Genomic DNA, 18,577 nt, shown 5'->3' with positions numbered 1-18,577 from the left:
TTAACAGAAGAGTATTGACTGAATGTTAAACTTTGCTAACAAGTGTTTCTTTCTATTATTAATACAGGTGAATTAAAGGAAATCAAACAGGACATCTCCAGTCTTCGCTACGAACTGTTGGAGGATAAGTCCCAAGCAACAGAAGAGTTGGCAATTTTAATACATAAACTCAGTGAGAAACTAAATCCTAATATGCTGAGGTGTGAATGATTCAACAACGGAACCGTGGCTTCGACTACAGCACAACTATTTATTGGCAATAATATTTCAGTATCTTATACTTGAAAATAATGTATTGTAGATTTTTAGCACTAAATAACTTTATGTACAGCTTCTCTGGAATTTAGTCTTAGGAACTTTTATTAACTCACCACAAAAAGATTGCTCTCTTCAGTTCAATTGTCTAAAAGCAAGAACGATCATAACTTTTTTTTTTTGCATTTATGCATTAAAAAGGTATGGTATTGATTGCTGATATTTTAACAGGTTTATGACTACATATGGAGAATTCTTTGCACTAAATTTGCAAGACAAAAAATTAACAGATACAGCGTAATACTCTGTTCCTTGCAGTGTCCAGGTACAAAATAGGATTTTTCATACTACAATAAACCAACTAGAGATGAGTGGAGGATTACGTGAAATCTTTGTTCTTTATTAGTGGTGCTAGTAACGCGTGTAAGCCCAGAACTCATGGTTATGACCACAAGGAGTTGCTGAGAACCAGGTAAGTGCGAATCTAATGGCAGCAGCACTGTTTAACTTGTCTGTGTATACACGTACCCGCACCGACCCTTTCTTAATTCAGGGTATTTACTCTGGGAAAAGTAAGGATTTTTCTTTTTTTTTAACTCAGACTCCGTGCAGGGCTGCTATTTTTGGCTTCGTTGTTAATTAAAGCATTCCTACTGTATGGATGCGTCCCGGTGCTTCGGCACCGAGCCCGGGATCCCCCTCAGGGACGTTCCCGGCGGAGCCGCCGCTGCCGCTCCGGGGCGCTCCCGGCTCTGCCCGCCCCTCGCCCCGCCCCCGGCGCATTCCGGCCAATCGCGGCGCCCGCCTGCCCGCGGTCCCGCCCCCCGGCCGCCAGCCCAGCCAATGGGAGGCCGGCTCCGCGGGGAGGTTGCCGCGGTGACGGGCGGCGGTCGCGCCGTGCCCGCGGGAGGGACGCGCGTCCCGCGGGAGCGATGGAGCCGAGCCTGGCACGCGTGGATTACCTGCAGGTGGGCCCGGCAGTGCCCCGGCAGCCCCCCCGACAGCGCCCCGGCAGCGGGGCGAGGCGGCACGGCCCGCCCGGGACCGAGGGGCGGCGGCGCGGCGGGGCCTGCGAGCGGCCCGAGGCGCGTCCCGGTGCTCCGGGCCCTGCTCAGGAGCGTCTCTTCCACAGGTGGGAGTCACGGCGCAGAAGACGATGAGGCTGCTGCCCGCCTCCGGGAAGAAGGCCACGCAGAAGGTACCGCCTGGTGCCGCGGGCTCCCGCGCAAGGCTTCGCTGCCTCTCCTGTCCTATGCCTCATCCTATCGTTAATCATCTCCAGAGTTTCCTTGGCTATAGGATGTCATAGGGAAAGACTGTGCAAGCCTATTTTGGGCCTTTGGAAAAGCTTTTTTTTGGAAAAAAATAGAAAAATAAATCTGAATTTGTGATTGGAAAGCTTTCAGAACCAGGAAGGAATTTTTGTAGTTTACAGCATTGCTGAAACCACAAGGGAGTTCTTCCATATTTCTCTATTTTAGTTTTACTAACACTTTAGGACTAGAGGAAATGGCCTGAAGCTGAAACAGGAGAATCAGACTAGATATTAGAAAAAATATTTTACTGTTAGGATGGTCAAGCATCGGAATAGGCTTCCCAAGGAGGTGGTGGAGTCACTCACCGTCCCTGGAGGTGTTTAAGAGGTGTCTGGATGTGGTGCTGGGTGATGTGGTTTAGGGGTTACAGTAATATTGACAACTTGATGGTTGGACATGATGCTCTTAAAGGTCGCTTCCAACCTTGATGATTCTATGAAATATTTCTTTTTAAGTTTTTCTTAATATAAGTTCAAATTAAGGAAACCTAGTCAGGGAAACTCAATAAAAATAACAATGCATTTTTTTTCTTTCAGTAATAAAGTCTCAGTATGAAAATACAGCTCTTCCCAAATACTCCTTCACCTCATGGTTGCCAGTGTTCACAAGTAGAAACAGGAAAGAGATTGTAAATGCCTTTAGTTGAACTGCTGTTCAATATCCTATCTATAGCACTTTATACAGATTTCTGAACTACAGTCCCATATGTAATTAAGTAGTCTAGAGTTTTGAGTCCTTAAATATATAAAAATATAAATAATTTTATAATAGAGGGACTACTTACAATATCGTGTAGTGACAGGACAAGGGGCAATGGTTTCAAGCTGACAGAGAGTAGGTTTAGATTAGATATTAGGAAGAAACTGCTCCCTGTGAGGGTGGTGAGGCCCTGGCGCAGGTTGCCCAGAGATGTTGTGGATGCCTCATCCATGGCAGTGTTCAAGGCCAGGTTGGACAAGGCTCTGAGCGACCTGGTCTAGTGGAAGGTGTCCCTGCCCATGGCAGGGGGTTGGAACTGAGTGATCTTTAAGGTCTCTTCCAATCCAAACCATTCTGTGATTCTGTGAATACAGGAAAAGCATTATTTAAGAACACAGTTGTGTGTGTAATAAAAAATAACAATGTATTATACTTTTGAAGGTGGTTGTTGGAGATCAGGATGGGGTCGTTACATGCTTTGGCATAAAAAAGGGGGAAGCTGTGGTAAGTGGAAATGTTCCATTTAAAAATTTGTTTTTGAAATATTCTTCCCAGTGAACTTTGAAAGTCCCTTTTTTATCGACACGGCAAATAAGATACCTGTGGAAGGTGTCTGGGTAGAGCTGTGGACTGATACGTAACTGTGGTGAGGGCATTCTGATCTCGTGCCTGGTCATACACAGGGTCCTCCACAGTTACAGAGTGAGACACTAATGTGGATCATCAGGAAAAAAGTAATTTCCACATCTTTTGCACTTCAGTTAAGTTGGGCTTAAGCCTGTACACATACACAGTTACTGTAACAGGACAAACAGCTGCAGAGATTCATTTAAATCACCTTAGGGATTTGGACAAACTGATTGCTTTTTATGCCCAGCTCAATAAAAAAATATTATTTTCTTTCATGGGTTTTCTTTTCCCCTTCAGGAAGTTCATTGTTAGTTCATAAGGATCCTGTAGCAGTACAAATAAGTCTGTGTAGACTTCTGGAATAAGAATGTAATGTGTAAGAGAGAGGGAAGTGTGTGTGTTGTTCTTTAAAATACAAAACGAACCACAAACAAAACAGCTGACAGTAGTGCTGAATTTTTCCCATGGAGGAATAAATAACACTGAAGTAATGAAGTCTTAATTTATTATATTTTAAAGCTTTTAATATTTCTTTACTTATAAAATGCTTGACTGGACTGTGATTCTGAAGATAAATGTACAGATTATTTTTGTCTGTGTACAACCCATTGCATCTTAGTTTTGCCAGAAATTGTAAAGTAAATTTCTTATCCTTTATGTTAAAAAATTACCATAAATATGATATTGTGATGATGAAAATTGCTTTTCTGTTTACAGCCAGTGTTCAAGACGCTGCCAGGACAAAAAATCTCAAGACTGGAGCTGGGAGGAGCTCTTAACACACCACAAGAGAAAATTTTTGTGGCTATAGGATCAGAAGTCAGAGGTTTCACAAAAAGAGGGAAGCAGTTTCTTTCATTTGAAACTAACCTTACTGAAAGCATCAAAGCTATGTAAGTATGATATTTTGCATTTTTTTTTGAGAGCTGTAGCAGACTGTTAGTTTATGATTGTGTGAAATGATTTTAAGCATATTGTGTAGGTGACACTAAGTGCCAGTCCAGCTTCAGCTTGTGCTGCGACCTGTAGCAGGAATTTGGAGTATCATGGAGAAATTTTGGAAGTGTAGGGGGAACTGGGCAGGGTCTGGAGGCACTCGCAGCAGTGCAAAATCCAAGTGAGCAGAGCTGGGGTTGTTGCCACAGTGTGTCCTTTCCACATACCTCCTGGAGCAAAATCTTTTTTGGATTGAGTTATAAGATGCTGCAATAGACAAATCAGCTTGAGAAGAATTAATATAATAAAAAATACAGTAATGAAATTTCTATAAAGATATTCTTAGGAATTTACCTGAAGACAAAGTAGAAATGTGAGAGCTACAGAAACCATGTAGTTTTAATATTTATAAGGGGCTTTTAAAGCTGGAATAGCTTGCAGGGCCCCATAATACCTTGGAGGTGCAAGCATAGTAAGGCATAAAAGCATAAAAGACTGTTGCTGCATCAAATGCTACAGGAAAGTGTTTTCTTTTCCTCAGGTACATTTCAGGAGCAGATCTCTTCCTCTGTGCAAGCTACATCTATAACCATTACTGTGACTGCAAGGACCAGCACTACTTCCTATCAGGAGATAAAATCAGTGATGTTCTCTGCCTCCCTGTAGACAAAGTGAACTGCATCACACCGGTGCTTGCGTGTCAGGACAGAGTCCTCAGGGTGTTACAGGTTAAAATGCTTCCTTCTTTGTGTTTTATGTATTGATGCTATGGAATTGGGCTCATTATTAAGGGAATCAGTATATCAGCATGGCTTAAACATCATAAGGATCAGTGTATTGTGCCTTACTTGGCAGTGTTGCTGCTGGTGCATTCCCTTATCTTTTTCTTCTGTTTTTTTAAAGGAAAATCATTATCATAAACTTGCAAAAAATAAGGATTAATGAAACCACTATAAACAGGCTTTGGAATTCATAGGTGGAAGTAGATTGTGGGAACCCAGAGTGCAGAGAAGTATTCTCTGCACTCTGGGTTCCTACATCAGATGACAAATTGGTCCCTTCTAACTAAAAGTACTCACATACACATTTAATTTCCTTAAGTCTTTATCACTTTGGGAATTCTGGCTCTCATAAATTACTCTTGTGACAAGTCTGAGTGATGCTAAGTGGTTTAACAAATTAAATTGCCAGATGAGTTCCTGGATCATTTTTAATGATAACAACACGTTTCAAGAGTCCTATGTTTTATTTCTACAAACTTCACCCTGTTTTTGGCTTAGAAGTGGTTCTCCCATAAGGGTTTGAATAAGTAAATCTTACCTATTAGTATGATCCATAATAATTTTGTCATTGTGAAGCTTTGGTTTGGTTTGTGGCTGGTGTTTTGGGGTTGTTCCTTTTTTGTTGTTTTGCTTGTGTTTTTTTTGGTTTTTTAAACAAATTCATTCAAGATTGTTCTCTTTGTCTTCAGGGATCTGATTTGCTCTATGAAGTAGAAGTTCCTGGACCACCTACTGTTCTTGCTCTGAGCAATGGAAATGGGGGTAACAAGATTTTGAATACACACATAATTAAATAATGTTATTTTAGTACGTTTTCAAGGTTTATAGCTTGTCTCTGTTAATTATTTTGTCTTGATTTTTAAGCTGATGTTATAAATTCAGCAGGAAACTATGTGAAGTAATTTTTCTACATTGCATTAAATATAGACACATAGATATGACTCTTTTAGACAGTTCTGAATTATATTCATGTTCAGTTGAAAGCCTCTTACAACAGCAGTGAGATCTGAGGGGTCTCACTGTGTAAATACACGTTGGACTTTTGGGGGCCATGTCCAGGTTTTGGGTTTGTGTTTCTCCTACACATGGCCTTCCATAACTGGAATACATGGGTGGCTGAGAATATTGAGTAGAGCTGGCATAAACTAAGACTGGAAGGTTCAAACTTAAAATAGTTTGATTATCCTTCTTGCTAATCTGCTCTAACCTCATAGCAATCGCTTTAGGGTGTTAATCTGGTGCTTAATTTAGTTTCACTTAGACTGTGTGACAAACATCCAGAGCTGATTTGGAAAAGTAGTTCTTAATTGCTGAAATTTTGGCACAACATTCAATAGTGGGTGTGTGTTCTGAAAGGATTTCTCTGTTTTTCTCCTGTAAAGGCCATTGAATAGCCCAACTTTGCTGAAATATAAAGTATTGGCTTTTGAGTGGTTTTTAGGCAGAACTTCAGTGCAGGGGTGCAGCCATACACAGAATAGTGATAGCCATGAGGAAATGATTGGGATGGGTGCAGCTTTCATGGATTTGTTTTTTCGTTCAAAGCCTGTTGCACATCACTGATTTAGTGTTTTCTTTTCCCATTCGCTGTAGAGTGTAACTACACAACATTTTAAAATCAGTGTACATGACTTTATCGATTCTAAGTTCAGTTTCTGTGTTTAGGTGATTCTGGGGAAGAAATTGTGTATGGAACTTCTGATGGGAAGCTGGGTCTCACCCAGATTACTGGTACCAAGGCAATACCAAAGTGGGAAATTGGAAATGAAAAGAAGAGAGGAGGTATGTGTCTCAATCTCTCCCTCTTTAGTTACCCAGCATACCTGAGGATTTGTTACAAGTAGGATAATCAGGAAATCTTCTTCACAGCTAACTTTGGAGGCATATTGTGATTATGTCAGTATATGATACTATTATGACTAAGGTCTCTTTCACTCTTCTGATTTTCTGACAAATACTTTTAATCAGTTTGTCTTGCTTTGGGTCTTGTGTTCGTATTATTTCCAGTATTTTAGCATACTTTTGTTTTTACACTATTTTTAAAGTGGCGTCTGTAAAACAGTGTTGATTCAAATATGATTGATTGAGATGTTTATCATTTTTCTAAGTGTGCATATTTGGCAAATTTACCTGCCAGATTTATCAGATGTTCAATGGTTTCAAGGGCTCTAAAGAGTCACAATAAGGGGTTTTGGCTGAAGGTGGAATGTCTCCACAGTAAGGTCTAACTGATGAAAACTTACCCAGTTTTACCCTTGGTGTGCTGCTTCTGCAGCATCTGTGAGCCCATACTTCTTTGTAAAAGAGAAGATCGTGAATGGAATGTATAAATATATTTTTATTTAATTATAAGAGTTATCACCACATTATTTTCTTTAAATGCTTCCTCATATGTCCGTAGTCTTTCTATGAAATATGGAGCCATAAAAGTTAACGTTGAACCTGAAGTACAGGGGAGGGACTTCAGCTCTCTTGAGGTCTCATCCAGAAATCTCATTATTAACACCTTAAAAGCTGGCCAGGAGTCTCTTTCCATGTAACTGAGCATGACCTGTGTATTATTGTGTCATAAACTAAAAAAGATGAAGCAAATGGCTTTGTTTTCTTCTTTGTTAGGTATTCTGTGTATTGATAGTTTTGACATTCTGGGAGATGGAGTTAAGGAATTACTCGTTGGACGAGATGATGGAATGATAGAGATCTATAACTTTGAGAGTGCTGATGATCCTGTCCTTCGACATGATTATGTAAGTCTACATCTTTCATACTCTGCTGGAAGAAGACATTAATTAAAAACAATAATCTGTATTTAAAAACTCTCATGATCATTACTGCTAAAATATGTGGTTTGTTTTTAATTTAAGAGGTTTGAAACATTGACAATATGAACTTGAAATCAGTATAGCAACAATGTAAGAGCCAGAAAGTGAAGTAGTGCTGATTTGAGCAAAAATCAAGATAATGTAGAGAGTGTGTGCTAAAATTTTGGCTCAGTTGACTGCTGGGTGTAACCTAATACAGAGCTGCTCTCTCAGTGAAAAAATTGAGAGTGTTGTGTACAGTGTGTAATTTACAGATTAATAAATGGAAGCTTCAAGACTTCACTGAGCATAATTACTTTGGTTATGAATTGCTTAAAATAGTAATTGGATCCAGAGTGATCATTTCATTTCAGTCAGAGTGCTAATTCCTGCTGGAAAAACATTGTCTATCAGTGTTTTGCTTTCAATTTCATAATGTGTTCGTTATGTGGAGTAGAATCTTCTAAAAACTTCTAAAATGAGTGCAGTGATATTTCCCTCTGCTTGAATGTGTTTATTTGAAGGCTTTATCAGAGAGCATTGCATCAATCCAGGGTGGCTGTGTGGGAAAAGATGGCTATGATGAAATTTTAGCAGCAACATACTCAGGTAAGCTTCATATCACTGACACAATAAATGCCATGTGTGGTGAGGTGATAAAATGAAGCAGGTTATGTTGTTAGTGCAGCTCACATCTCTTAAAATTTTGTGTTCTGATCGGAACCAGAACAACGTTTTGTTGAAAAGATCTCTTCTGATTTAATATTTACTCTTAAAGAAAATGTTTCTTAAACTATGGGGATTTTATGTTTTAAGATATTCATCATGTGTAGCACAGTGACTGGCTATACTTTGGTGTAAACTGCTGCCTCACTGTGATGAAATACTGAGTATGTTATGTCTGAAGGATTTATTTATGATTTTCTAATATATATTAAAAATGTTGATAGACAAGCATGTTTTTCTTCTGTTTTCATATCTTTTACAAAATCTTGTTCCTTTTCAGCTTCACAGGGCTTTAAATGGGGTTGATTTTGCTTTCAGTAGAAAATAAAGCTCCCCCACGTGTGGCATCTCAGCAGCTCCTCTGTGAGACTTGAGGTATTAGCCTGATTGTAACAGAGGCCATGATAAACATGCTGCATATGTCAGCTGCTGGGAGCTAAAATATTGCTAATTCTCTCTCTTTAGTTACCTTCAGTTCTAAAATTTAACCTGTTAAAACTTCTTGTAATGAAAATCATGTCATTTGGCAAGATACAATCCTCAGTCAGTTACTGAGAAATAATGGTGTTCCAAGTAGCTCTTTTAAACATTTTTGGGTGATCAAAAGACTCTTACACCTGACCTCATATGAATTGTTTTGGTGGGATTGGCCACAGTACTGTTGCAGCCTAAGTCCTTTGTGGCTTTTAGTGGGAACGTTGTAAAGATCCATGGATCATAGAAGAAAGGGAAAAAGTGAAAGCCTGTGTTCCCCTGTGAGCTTTCAAAGGTGAATTCTGGTAGGATGTGCACTAGACTGATTTTGGCATGTCTGCATATCATGCCTGAAGTATCAGAATGTAAACAACTAGTATTTACTTTTATAAATAAATGTAATTTAGTAAGCAAAAGTATAACTTTTTTCAAGCAGCAGCATTCAGTCTCTAAGCTCACTGAGCAGCATACAGTTTGCTATAAACACATTGCACAGCTTTTGTTTTGTTTCCAGCTATAGTACTGCCAATAATTCAAGGTTTTGTCAGAAAAAGAGAGGTGAGAAAAAATCAAAGTGCTCAGTTAAAAACTGTCGTAGAGGGATTTATTGCTCAAAGTACTTAATGAAAAAGAATAACTAATGTTTTCCAGTTTAAGAATGAAACCCATAAAAAATGATGCTCAGAGTCTAGGATTAATCCTACAAAAAAGGATTAAATTAGGCTCAGTTCTCTCTACCCAGTGTGTGGAAAAAACATCCCTCCATGCATTCAACAGCTGAGTGTAGACTTTTCTTTTTAGCTTATAAGGAATATAAACTTCATATATTGGTTTAGGCTGGCTGACAGGACTGACTACAGAACCTGTCCATAGAGAAGGTGGATCAGGGGAAGAACTAAAATTAAGTCAAGAAATGCAGAGCAAGATTTCATCCTTAAGGTAATTCCACTAGAAAGAAATTTAAATGGAAGAATTGAAATGTTAAAAGTTGAAATGTCATCTCTCCTTCCTATCTCACTGGATTTTCTTTGTCATTAATATACCTAGAAGTAGAATCAAACCTTTTCAAAGCAGAAATGAATAGCAGCCTCCTTTTCTTTTTCTATCTTGCCTTCACATGATGGTATCTTAATACTTTCTGCCTCAGTATCAGCAAGATTCCTTTCTTCTGTGCTGCTCTATAGCTTCTAAATGATGGCAGGAAAGAAGTCACTATCATATTATTCAAAATGCATTGTATTCTTGAAGGAGAAAGATTGTCCTTTCCTGTGTCTCAGGAAAGCTTTTTAGTCAAGGAGCATGTAAAATCTACATGTCCATGTGATAGAGTTTATATTTTATCTCTGCTAAGTATGTGGAAGGGGAGTCATCAGTCACTTCTGGCTGGAAAATTGAGGACAGGAGATAAACATGATTGTCTTGCAAGTTTAATCTACCTAATTTCTAGGGTAGCTTTTATAGTTGCCTTTTCTAAAGACGTTAGAGTGGTTTCCCTTTTCTAGGAATGAATTGGAACAACTGCAAATAAAAGTACTTCAGGAACGGGAGAAATACCAGCAGTCCTCTCAGTCCAGCACTGCAGTTTCCTCAGTACCTGCATTCAGTGTGAATGACAAGTTCACGTTGAACAAGGATGATGCCAGCTACAGCCTCATCTTGGAGGTGCAGACAGCCATAGATAATGTCCTGGTGCAGGTCAGTGGGGCTTTGTTCTTGTTGGCTTTCTTGATGCATAAATAAAACACTCAGACACTTTCTAGTTCAAAAAGCCAAGTTATAGCACCTTAAGTACTTGGTTTTTTAAAAGTCTGAATTTTTGCAAGCGGGAGCTGAAGTGTTGAATGGTGCAGTATTGAACTAACTGCTGTAAATGCTTGTTAGGCAACAAATACAACAAACTCTTAGTGAGCAGAGCAATGTTACATTACCAAAATAAACCACAGTGCCTGCTGTAACAGAAGATTTCTTTGTAACTTTGTGTTTGCTTTTGCATGTCCTTATTTAAACACCAATTAAATGAGGTGCACATTCTCACTTGCCAGGTAAGTACTCTCTGTAGTGGAAAATTAATTTCAGAGTCTTATGGGCCACCTTTGCACTTTCAGTGTGGATCAGCATCTGATTTGTGTGCAGCTGGGGAGAAATATTCCGGCCCATCACAGCAACCTTGGTTAATTATTCCTCCTACTGTATCAGCTGAAATTAATGTCATCTTTGGTTGTCAGAAAGAGTAGCAGTACTGAATTACCTTCTTTTGGGAAATGCATGAGGAGTAAAATGTGACAAGGAGGAATTTATGAGGCGAGTTTGCTACAACAAATGGGAAAGAACTGCTGTAGGATTTTATTTTTCACTTCTTAATAAAAATCCTTTTTTTATTAAGGATGTTACAGAGCAATGCTAAGCTACAGCTAATTTGCCACTCTATAATATCTGATGTTTCCATAGCTAAATGGGGAATAACGAAATTGTTTAATCTACCTTTCATGTCTGAAAGATAGTTACAGATTTTACACTGAAGTTGTGGTAAGCCAGCCCCCCAGGAGTTCAGGACTCTGTAAGGGAATAAGAGAAAGATCATCATGTTACTCCAGGATTAAGTAGTAAACTGCATGTCTGTTAGGCTTTTGCCTCTCAGATGAAGCAATCTTCTTGCCTCTCCCTTATTAAAAACATTGATGACAGATAGAGGATAAATGCACTTGGAGCTACTCAGAAACGTAAGCTCTTTATTTTTCCTTTCTCTTGTGTGCTGCAGAGTGATGCCCCCCTAGACTTGCTGGATGTGGATAAAAATTCTGCCGTTGTTAGTTTTAGCAGCTGTGATTCTGAGGTGAGTGAAACAGAGATGATGTTTGTAGAGATTACATGGTGAAAACACTGAGTACTGTGTAGTAAAAGTAGAACTTGGAGGACATTTAGTAGATGAGTAGTTTAACATTCAGTTAAACTACTCATCTGGTAATTGTGGAGAGCTCAGCTTCATTAGAGATACTGCAGAATTAGGAGTTAGTAGCACATCCTGATGTAAGGAAAACCTAAGTATGTGCAAAAATATCTGCTCTCTTCCTTTTTTTTTTGTTCCTGAGGAGGATTGTGAGAGACACATTCAGTATTGCTCTCTTCTCTGTGTATCATAGGATCACGTACATTTACTTCCAAGCAATTTAGGTGAAGAGTGTTACTTAGTTAATTTCTAAAAAACATCTTTAGAATGTGACAATTCTGCTGTGTGGGAAGTCAAATGTTTGCATGCTTTTTTAATATATAATAACTACAGACCTGAATAGCTATGGAATTACTATTGACACTGAGGGCCAGGGGGGAAAATCCAGAAACTACTTTACAATTTATGAAAATCTTCTGTAAAATCTTTTTCCTTCTAACAGTCCTTTATTTTAGTTTTAAGAACTGAATTTGCACATCATTGTTCTGCCCTGGAGCTCCCAGAAATCAGCTTTTTATTTTAAGTTTCTTGCCATTTATGATGATTAATTTGGCACTTTTTCTGGTGTATTTTCTTACTGATCCTGCTTTAGTTTTTGAATGTTGAACTAATTTTGCAGATGAGTGGGGCAGGCTGACATGCATTTTTCAGATGAAAAGTAGGTATCTATGTAATCTTCATAGAGATACTAAAGAGTGTAAGAGGCTTTAGTTGTATTCTCCTTATAGAGAGATTTAATTTTTTTAAACTCTACCATAATTAAAACTAATTGGAACATTCAGAGGAACAAAGGATTGCTTTTTTGTATTTAACCCTTGTAAATAGCTGTACATGCATAGCAAAAACTTTACTGTAACATGTCTACGGTTAAAATAGACCAGTAGAAATTTTGTGAATCCACAGGCCTGTTTTGTATTATTTTCCTATTTGTCTGGGTTTTTTTTCCTGTTTACAGCCAAATAGCAACTTTCTTCTTGCAACTTACAGATGCCAAGCAAATACAACAAGACTTGAACTTAAGGTAAAATGCTCAAAAATATCTTCCACAATAAATTAATGGTTATTCCTGCTCTGGAATGGAGAGTTCTCTACCTGGATCAGTCCAGTCTTTACTTCTGGTTCTTTCCTGAGAACCTTCTAACCTGGGGCTTGTGTTCCTTTTTTGTCTTAGGGTTTCTAAAGGCTTCTAAAAATATGTCAGAGGAGAGCCTGGGGTCCTTTTGAGTGTCCCTAAGATGAAAGCAGTGGGGACATCACAGATTAGGAGAATACTGAAAGCAATGTGTGGAACTTAAAGCAGAGAGAGGTGTGGGAGAGAAAGCTCTGGCACTGTGTATCCTTTGAAGTGTTTGAAGGAAGTTACATTGGGAACTAACAGGGGAATATAGACTCAATTTGTATTTTGGAGAGGAAGAAAATCGTGTCATTCCATGCTTATTACACTAAAGGCATGTTGGTGTTTTGGAGTTTATTTTTAAGGATCCACCAAATTCACACATTTTATGGCAACCAGCAGGGGAAGTAGTGAAGGAAATCCTGACTAGAAAATCCTCAATGTGCACACAGGCATGAGGTTTTCTCTTTTTTACTGCAGCCTGCTAATCTGATACATGTTTATGTAAAACTCTCAATTTTGAAGCTTTTTATTTTAGAATATCATAAAATTAGTTAGTGGGTGTTATTTTATTAATATTTGATTCATCTAATCCAGCAGCACTTCATTGGACACTGCTTCATCTTGTTTTAAGACTCATCTCCTTTATTTATATTGACACTACCAAGTAAATATAATACTCTAAATATTCTTGAAGTGCTACAGTAATTCTTTAACATACTTTGAATATTCACCAAATTTCCAAACAGTGATAAAATGATATTTTCCTTCTTCTTCTTTTCTGTGGGTCCTTCTTTTCTCTGCAGGTTCGCTCGATTGAAGGACAGTACGGGACACTTCAGGCGTATGTAACTCCCAGAATTCAACCAAAAACCTGTCAAGTTCATCAATATCAAATTAAGCCACTTTCACTTCACCAGAGAACTCATTCTATTGACCAGGACAGGTATTTGCAAAGAAAAATCAATGCCTTTTTTCGCTTGGAAAAAATGACTCAGTCCAGCTGAAACATTTGCTCTGTAAACTTCAGTATGGAATTTCTAAGCCCTAAACTACACTTTTGAGCCTGTAGTTCCATTTTGTGGGTTTCTTAATAGAAATTACGGATTAAATAGGTTCTTTGCCATTCTTTATTCTTGTTTTAGGGTTATTTTTCATTTTGCTGCCCTGGGTTATAGTCCGGCCCCATGTGTAGAGCTGAGGGTGTGGTAGAAAGGAAACTCTCCTGTGGAGGTAACTGTGTCTTTTCAGTTTCAGCCTCACTCTGTGCTCCACCCTTTTCCTCTAACTTTTTTCTCACAGCTAATTTGGCCCCAGAACTGAGCCGAGACTTTTTTTACCTTTATCTCAGTGTTATACGAATTTAGTATTTTACACAATTTCTAATGTATTTTTGCCCACCCTCAGCTAACATCTCGTATTGCCTCCAAGGATATGCTTGTTCCAACCAAAACTGAAAGACTGAAGGGATGATTCCAACAGCTTCAGTGTGCAAATGAGCTCCACTGTGCCTTGTTCTTGATAAAAATGCTATGTCTGAGGTTTACAGCACGGGAGGCTTTTGAGGATCTGTCTTAGCCATATTTGCTGTTGTCAGTTATTCACCTTTGTCCTAAATTTCAGGTTTAACAACTTGCAACAGGACATCAAAAACTTCCAACTTGGTTTTTTTTTCCAGATCTGACATGCCTGGTGGGAGGTAAAACTTGAATGCGCATGTAGCTTTGCATCTTGCAGTACAGAAAAACAGCTGTAGTCTGCAATATGTATCTGTACTTAGGGAGAGACCTGACTTTTTACAGGCTGCTGATTAAAAGGAAACCACCATGTGGAACTAAACTTTTTACATGGACAGTGTCCCTCCTTCTTAACTATCTTTTTTTCTTCTTTTAATTTCACAATGTCATAGGCCCATGAATACACTGATGCTCAAAGGCCAGTTCAGTTTTGCTGAAATTCACTCCTGGGTTGTGTTTTGCTTGCCTGAGGTGCCTGAAAAGACTCCTGCTGGAGAGTGCATCACCTTTTATTTTCAGAACACCTTCCTGGGAACACAGCTTGAAACTACCTACAGGTAAAATACAATTACTAAACGTAATGCATGCATATTTGTTTAAGTTTGTTCATGTAAAATTTTTCTTCCTTTATAGAAAAGGTGAGGGATATTTTAAATCTGACAACATCTCTACAATATCCATCCTCAAAGATGTGCTTTCCAAAGAGGCTACTAAAAGGAAAATTAATCTCAAGATATCGTATGGTAAAAATTTAGTCTCTATTTTGTTGTCCTTCCGTTCATTTGATATTCCCATAAATGGAGTACGTAGTACTCATTTGCTTGTTGGGATTCTTTTTTACTCCCTGCTAGATGTAAATGAAGAATCTGTGAGGCACACATTAAAGCTTATCCACCCTAAATTAGAGTATCAGCAGCTGCTGGCCAAGAAGGTTCACTTAATAGATGCTTTGAGAGTAAGTATCTGGACTCCTGGGGTTTGATTTTTATGGGGGATTATGCTGTCAGGTACTAAACCATGGCTCGAGTCAGGTGTGTGTCGTGTGGGGATCTGTTCCCTTTCTGTTCCCTTAAATGAAATTAAAGCATGTGTTTTAAGTGTCCAGGAGACAGATTTCTTGAAGGAAAATTCTTTTTTGCTATATAACTAATGAATAACATGTAGGATTACTGAAGATGCTTAAATTGGACAGCAGGAGGGCAGCCAGCTTTATCATCTAATGTTCTCTTCTAGCCCGCTGTTATTTTCCATCTCCTTCTGTCTCTTTCCACTAACATTTATAGTTTTTTAGATCATCCAGGCCAGATGCAACTCCTTTGCTTTGGAACTTCATACCATTCTCTCATAATTTCTGAATCATCTGCTTTTCCATCTTTTGCTTAATACCCTCTTCAGCAGTCTTTGGGAGGTACCAGTTAGGCAGCTTGCCTCAGTTCTTGGACTTCTTTGCCAACAACTAGGATTTTGCTGTTAAAAACTCACCATCATCAAGTTGGTATTTTTTATTTAATGGGAGGGGAGGTGATAAATGGACAACCAGTTCTCTCTTGTCCTTTTGGGGTCAGCAAATACTTGTCAGAATTATTTAGATAGTAGGAAAGCTGGCTACTAAGGAGAACGGTGTGAATCTTTATTATCACTAAAAGGTTTTTACTTGGCTTGGTTTGGCAAACCAGGGATGTAAACAATATTAGAGAATTTATTCTTAATGCATACTGTGTTTGTGCAATAATAATGGTGTTGTACATTTTGCTTGTTTTAGGCTTTTTTTAGAGAGCAAATCTTCAACAAATTATTTTGTCACTCAGTTTTTGGATGATGACTTATTGATCAGGAGTAAAATAATCTAATGATTGATGAAAGCTGTTATCCCAGCAGACTGGCAGTGCACAACATAATTACCTCTTGTCTAGAACAGAAGTGTCTTTCTCTGGAGGATAAAAAGATCTCTACTATCGACCATCCCACACTGGTCTGCTGGCATTTTAGAAGAGGCCTTCAAAACTTCTTGCTGTCACAAATTGAGTGATACTTTCAGAGTTTACTTTTACTTCAGACTTCAGCATGTGCTACACTTTTTTAGGAATTTACCTTCATTTTTAGACTAAGTATGGTCAAGGGCTTGAGTCTGTACAGTGTGATCCTGTTCTGGCTCAGAGCTGAAAGCTGTAATACACAGGATTCACAGGATTTTGAGAATCCAGTCTATGAAGTGACAAGTGACATCTGGCATTTCATTAGAAGACTAGAAAATGAGGCACTCTGAAAATAACACTTATAGTTTAAAGGGGATTGTCTTCCCTTTGAAGTACTTCCTTCTGACATATCTAAGCTTAATTTCTTCTCACTTACCTGCTCTTATGAGACTTACCTGCTGTTAGTTCTTACCATTTTAAACTGTCTTTGAGGAATTACAAGTTCATGAAGGGAACGTGGACTTCCTGCTCCCAAAATACCGCAGCATTTTGGAAGAGGCAGATCAGCTGCTGGAGGAATACAAGAGACAACCTGCACATCTTGAGAGACTTTATGGTTTGTTGATAATTCAGCTTTATTTAAATGGGGTTTAATGTCCAGAGACATGCCTGAAATAGACAGCTGCTTATATTTAGATGATTCTTGTCTTTATGGACATGGTTAAAGATAGTGTTCAAATTCAGGATGGCATTTAAAAATGTATAAAAGTTAAATGGTTTGGATTTGTTTACAATTAAACCATTGTTTAAAACATGAGGTTAAAGAAGTCTTCTAACAACTGGAATAGTTGGTACATAATCATGAGCTAAAAGTAGATACCTCCTACTGAAAACAAGGCAAATTATAATTTTTGGAATTTTACCTTTGCAGGTATGATCACAGATCTCTTCATAGATAAATTTAAATTTAAAGGCACCAATGTGAAAACCAAAGTTCCTCTCCTTCTGGAAATTCTGGATGGCTGTGATCAAGATGGATTGATCGCTTTTTTTGATGCTGCCTGACAAGGAAAAAGCAGAGTAATTTTTCTGGTTTTAACCAAGGCATTTCAGTATCAAGTCCAAAACACTTTTTAAGAAAAACACTTTCAGTCTTTTGTTGTACTGTCAGCTCTTAGGTTTTATTCATATTTATTACCATATTGGATATAGTAGTAAACTTCATATAAACTGTTGTGTATGTTAACTGTGTGCAGAGGTTTTATGTACAGTGTTAATAGCTCAAGAACAATCAGATGTAAATACCAAATATCCTTTTGGCAAAAATGTTTTCACTACTGTTTAAGACTACATGGAGTAGCCTGTTCCCCAGCTGCAAGAATGGATGAAGAAACCGGTTTCCAGAGACTTGGATGGATTTGGGAGACGTCTGTGTGTTCAAGCTGTACCTAACTTAGTTTTGCCTGTTGTGTTGAGAATATGGTATGAGAATGTCACCAGACTTGATGTAGCTGGTGTATGAAGAGAGGAGGAAGAACTCTAAAATTTAGACTGAAGACAGCTGCATTTAAACTCTTGTTTAGGGATGGATGGCATTAAACTTCCTCCATGCTTCCCCAGTGTCCTTGTGCTTCATTTCAAAACTCCACTTACCTTCTCACTCGGTTTTATTTAAAATTAGAAGAGATGAAGCAGCTTGTGGAGGCAGGGATCTGTTCACAAGGAAAAAAGACTAACTCCACTGAAATGGCATAGAACCATCCACCAGGCTGGAAGAGACCTTTGAGAGCATCAAGTTCCACCATCAACTTGTCATTATCACCATAACCCCTAAACCACATCCCCCAGCACCAGATCCAGACACCTCTTAAACACCTCCCGGGATGGTGACTCCACCACTTCCCTGGGCAACCTCTTCCACCCTAACAGTGACAATTTTTTTCCTGATTGTCTAATCTGAGGGTGGTGAGGCCCTGGCACAGGTTGCCCGAAGAAGCTGTGGATGCCCCATCCCTCGAAGTGTTAAAGGCCAGGTTGGATGGGCTCCGAGCAACCCGGTCTAGTGGAAGGTGTCCCTGCCCATGGCAGGATGGTGGGAACAAGATTAGCTTTGTGGTCTGTGATTCCTTGATAATCTAAATCTCCCCAGTCTCAGCTGGAGGCCATTTCCTCTTGTCCCCTCACTACGGGCACCTCACTACATCCTCGTTTTAGAGAGCCGTAGAGAGTGATGAGGTCTCCCCGCCGAGCCAGCTTTTCTCCCGACTAACTCCCCCCTCTCCCTCAGCCGCTCCTGCCGGGACGCGTTCACGAGCCCGGCTGGGCAAGCTCCAGCACGCTTCCCACACACGTTTCCCGGCGGGAAGGCCTGAGGCGCTTCTCTCCCTCCCTCCCTCCCTCGGGCGGGCGCGGGGCCTGGTGTCCCAGGCAGCCGCCTTCCCTCCCCGTAAGTTCCCCGCCCTCC

General features: G+C 39.2%; 2 protein-coding genes and 1 long non-coding RNA gene across 5 annotated transcripts in view; 2 read left to right on the top strand and 1 right to left on the bottom strand.

Annotated features, from left to right (window-relative positions):
* The window catches only part of TRPC3 (transient receptor potential cation channel subfamily C member 3), a 34,985-nt gene extending 34,359 nt beyond the window's left edge, over positions 1-626 (top strand). For all 3 annotated transcript variants that reach the window (XM_069012595.1, XM_069012594.1, XM_069012593.1), the window contains one exon: positions 68-626. In XM_069012595.1, coding sequence (XP_068868696.1) covers positions 68-210 — 143 coding nt within the window. In that variant the 3' untranslated portion in view covers positions 211-626. The remainder of the gene's footprint in view (positions 1-67) is intronic.
* A 505-nt stretch (positions 627-1,131) lies between these two features.
* BBS7 (Bardet-Biedl syndrome 7) lies at positions 1,132-17,728 on the top strand. Its single transcript, XM_069012590.1, has 19 exons — positions 1,132-1,223; positions 1,388-1,453; positions 2,712-2,774; positions 3,618-3,793; positions 4,378-4,564; positions 5,308-5,380; positions 6,284-6,400; positions 7,235-7,365; positions 7,944-8,028; positions 9,456-9,558; positions 10,122-10,314; positions 11,378-11,452; positions 12,522-12,587; positions 13,487-13,626; positions 14,590-14,754; positions 14,831-14,940; positions 15,049-15,152; positions 16,606-16,729; positions 17,045-17,728. The coding sequence occupies exons 1-19, from the start codon at positions 1,188-1,190 to the stop codon at positions 17,176-17,178; spliced, it is 2,148 nt and encodes a 715-aa protein (XP_068868691.1). The 5' UTR covers positions 1,132-1,187; the 3' UTR covers positions 17,179-17,728.
* Positions 12,596-18,441, bottom strand: LOC138109354 (uncharacterized). The gene is made up of 4 exons (XR_011150427.1): positions 17,767-18,441; positions 17,037-17,174; positions 16,586-16,680; positions 12,596-13,554 (listed from the first exon to the last, which is right to left on the bottom strand). It is a non-coding gene; the product is annotated as an uncharacterized lncRNA (long non-coding RNA).
* Between the last annotated feature and the right edge of the window lie 136 nt (positions 18,442-18,577).

Source organism: Aphelocoma coerulescens, chromosome 4 (genome assembly GCF_041296385.1).
Source record: "Aphelocoma coerulescens isolate FSJ_1873_10779 chromosome 4, UR_Acoe_1.0, whole genome shotgun sequence".
In the NCBI taxonomy this organism is placed as follows: domain Eukaryota; kingdom Metazoa; phylum Chordata; class Aves; order Passeriformes; family Corvidae; genus Aphelocoma; species Aphelocoma coerulescens.
The sequence above is the reverse complement of the archived record's forward strand: the minus strand, read 5'-3'. Positions and strand labels throughout refer to the sequence as shown.

Excerpts from the sequence above, each read along its gene's own strand:
- BBS7 (XM_069012590.1), top strand. The coding sequence starts at position 1,188 with ATGGAGCCGAGCCTGGCACGCGTGGATTACCTGCAG. Across the intron at positions 11,453-12,521 it reads TTAGCAGCTGTGATTCTGAG|CCAAATAGCAACTTTCTTCT; the intron begins GTGAGTGAAACA and ends TCCTGTTTACAG. Across the intron at positions 13,627-14,589 it reads CATTCTATTGACCAGGACAG|GCCCATGAATACACTGATGC; the intron begins GTATTTGCAAAG and ends ACAATGTCATAG.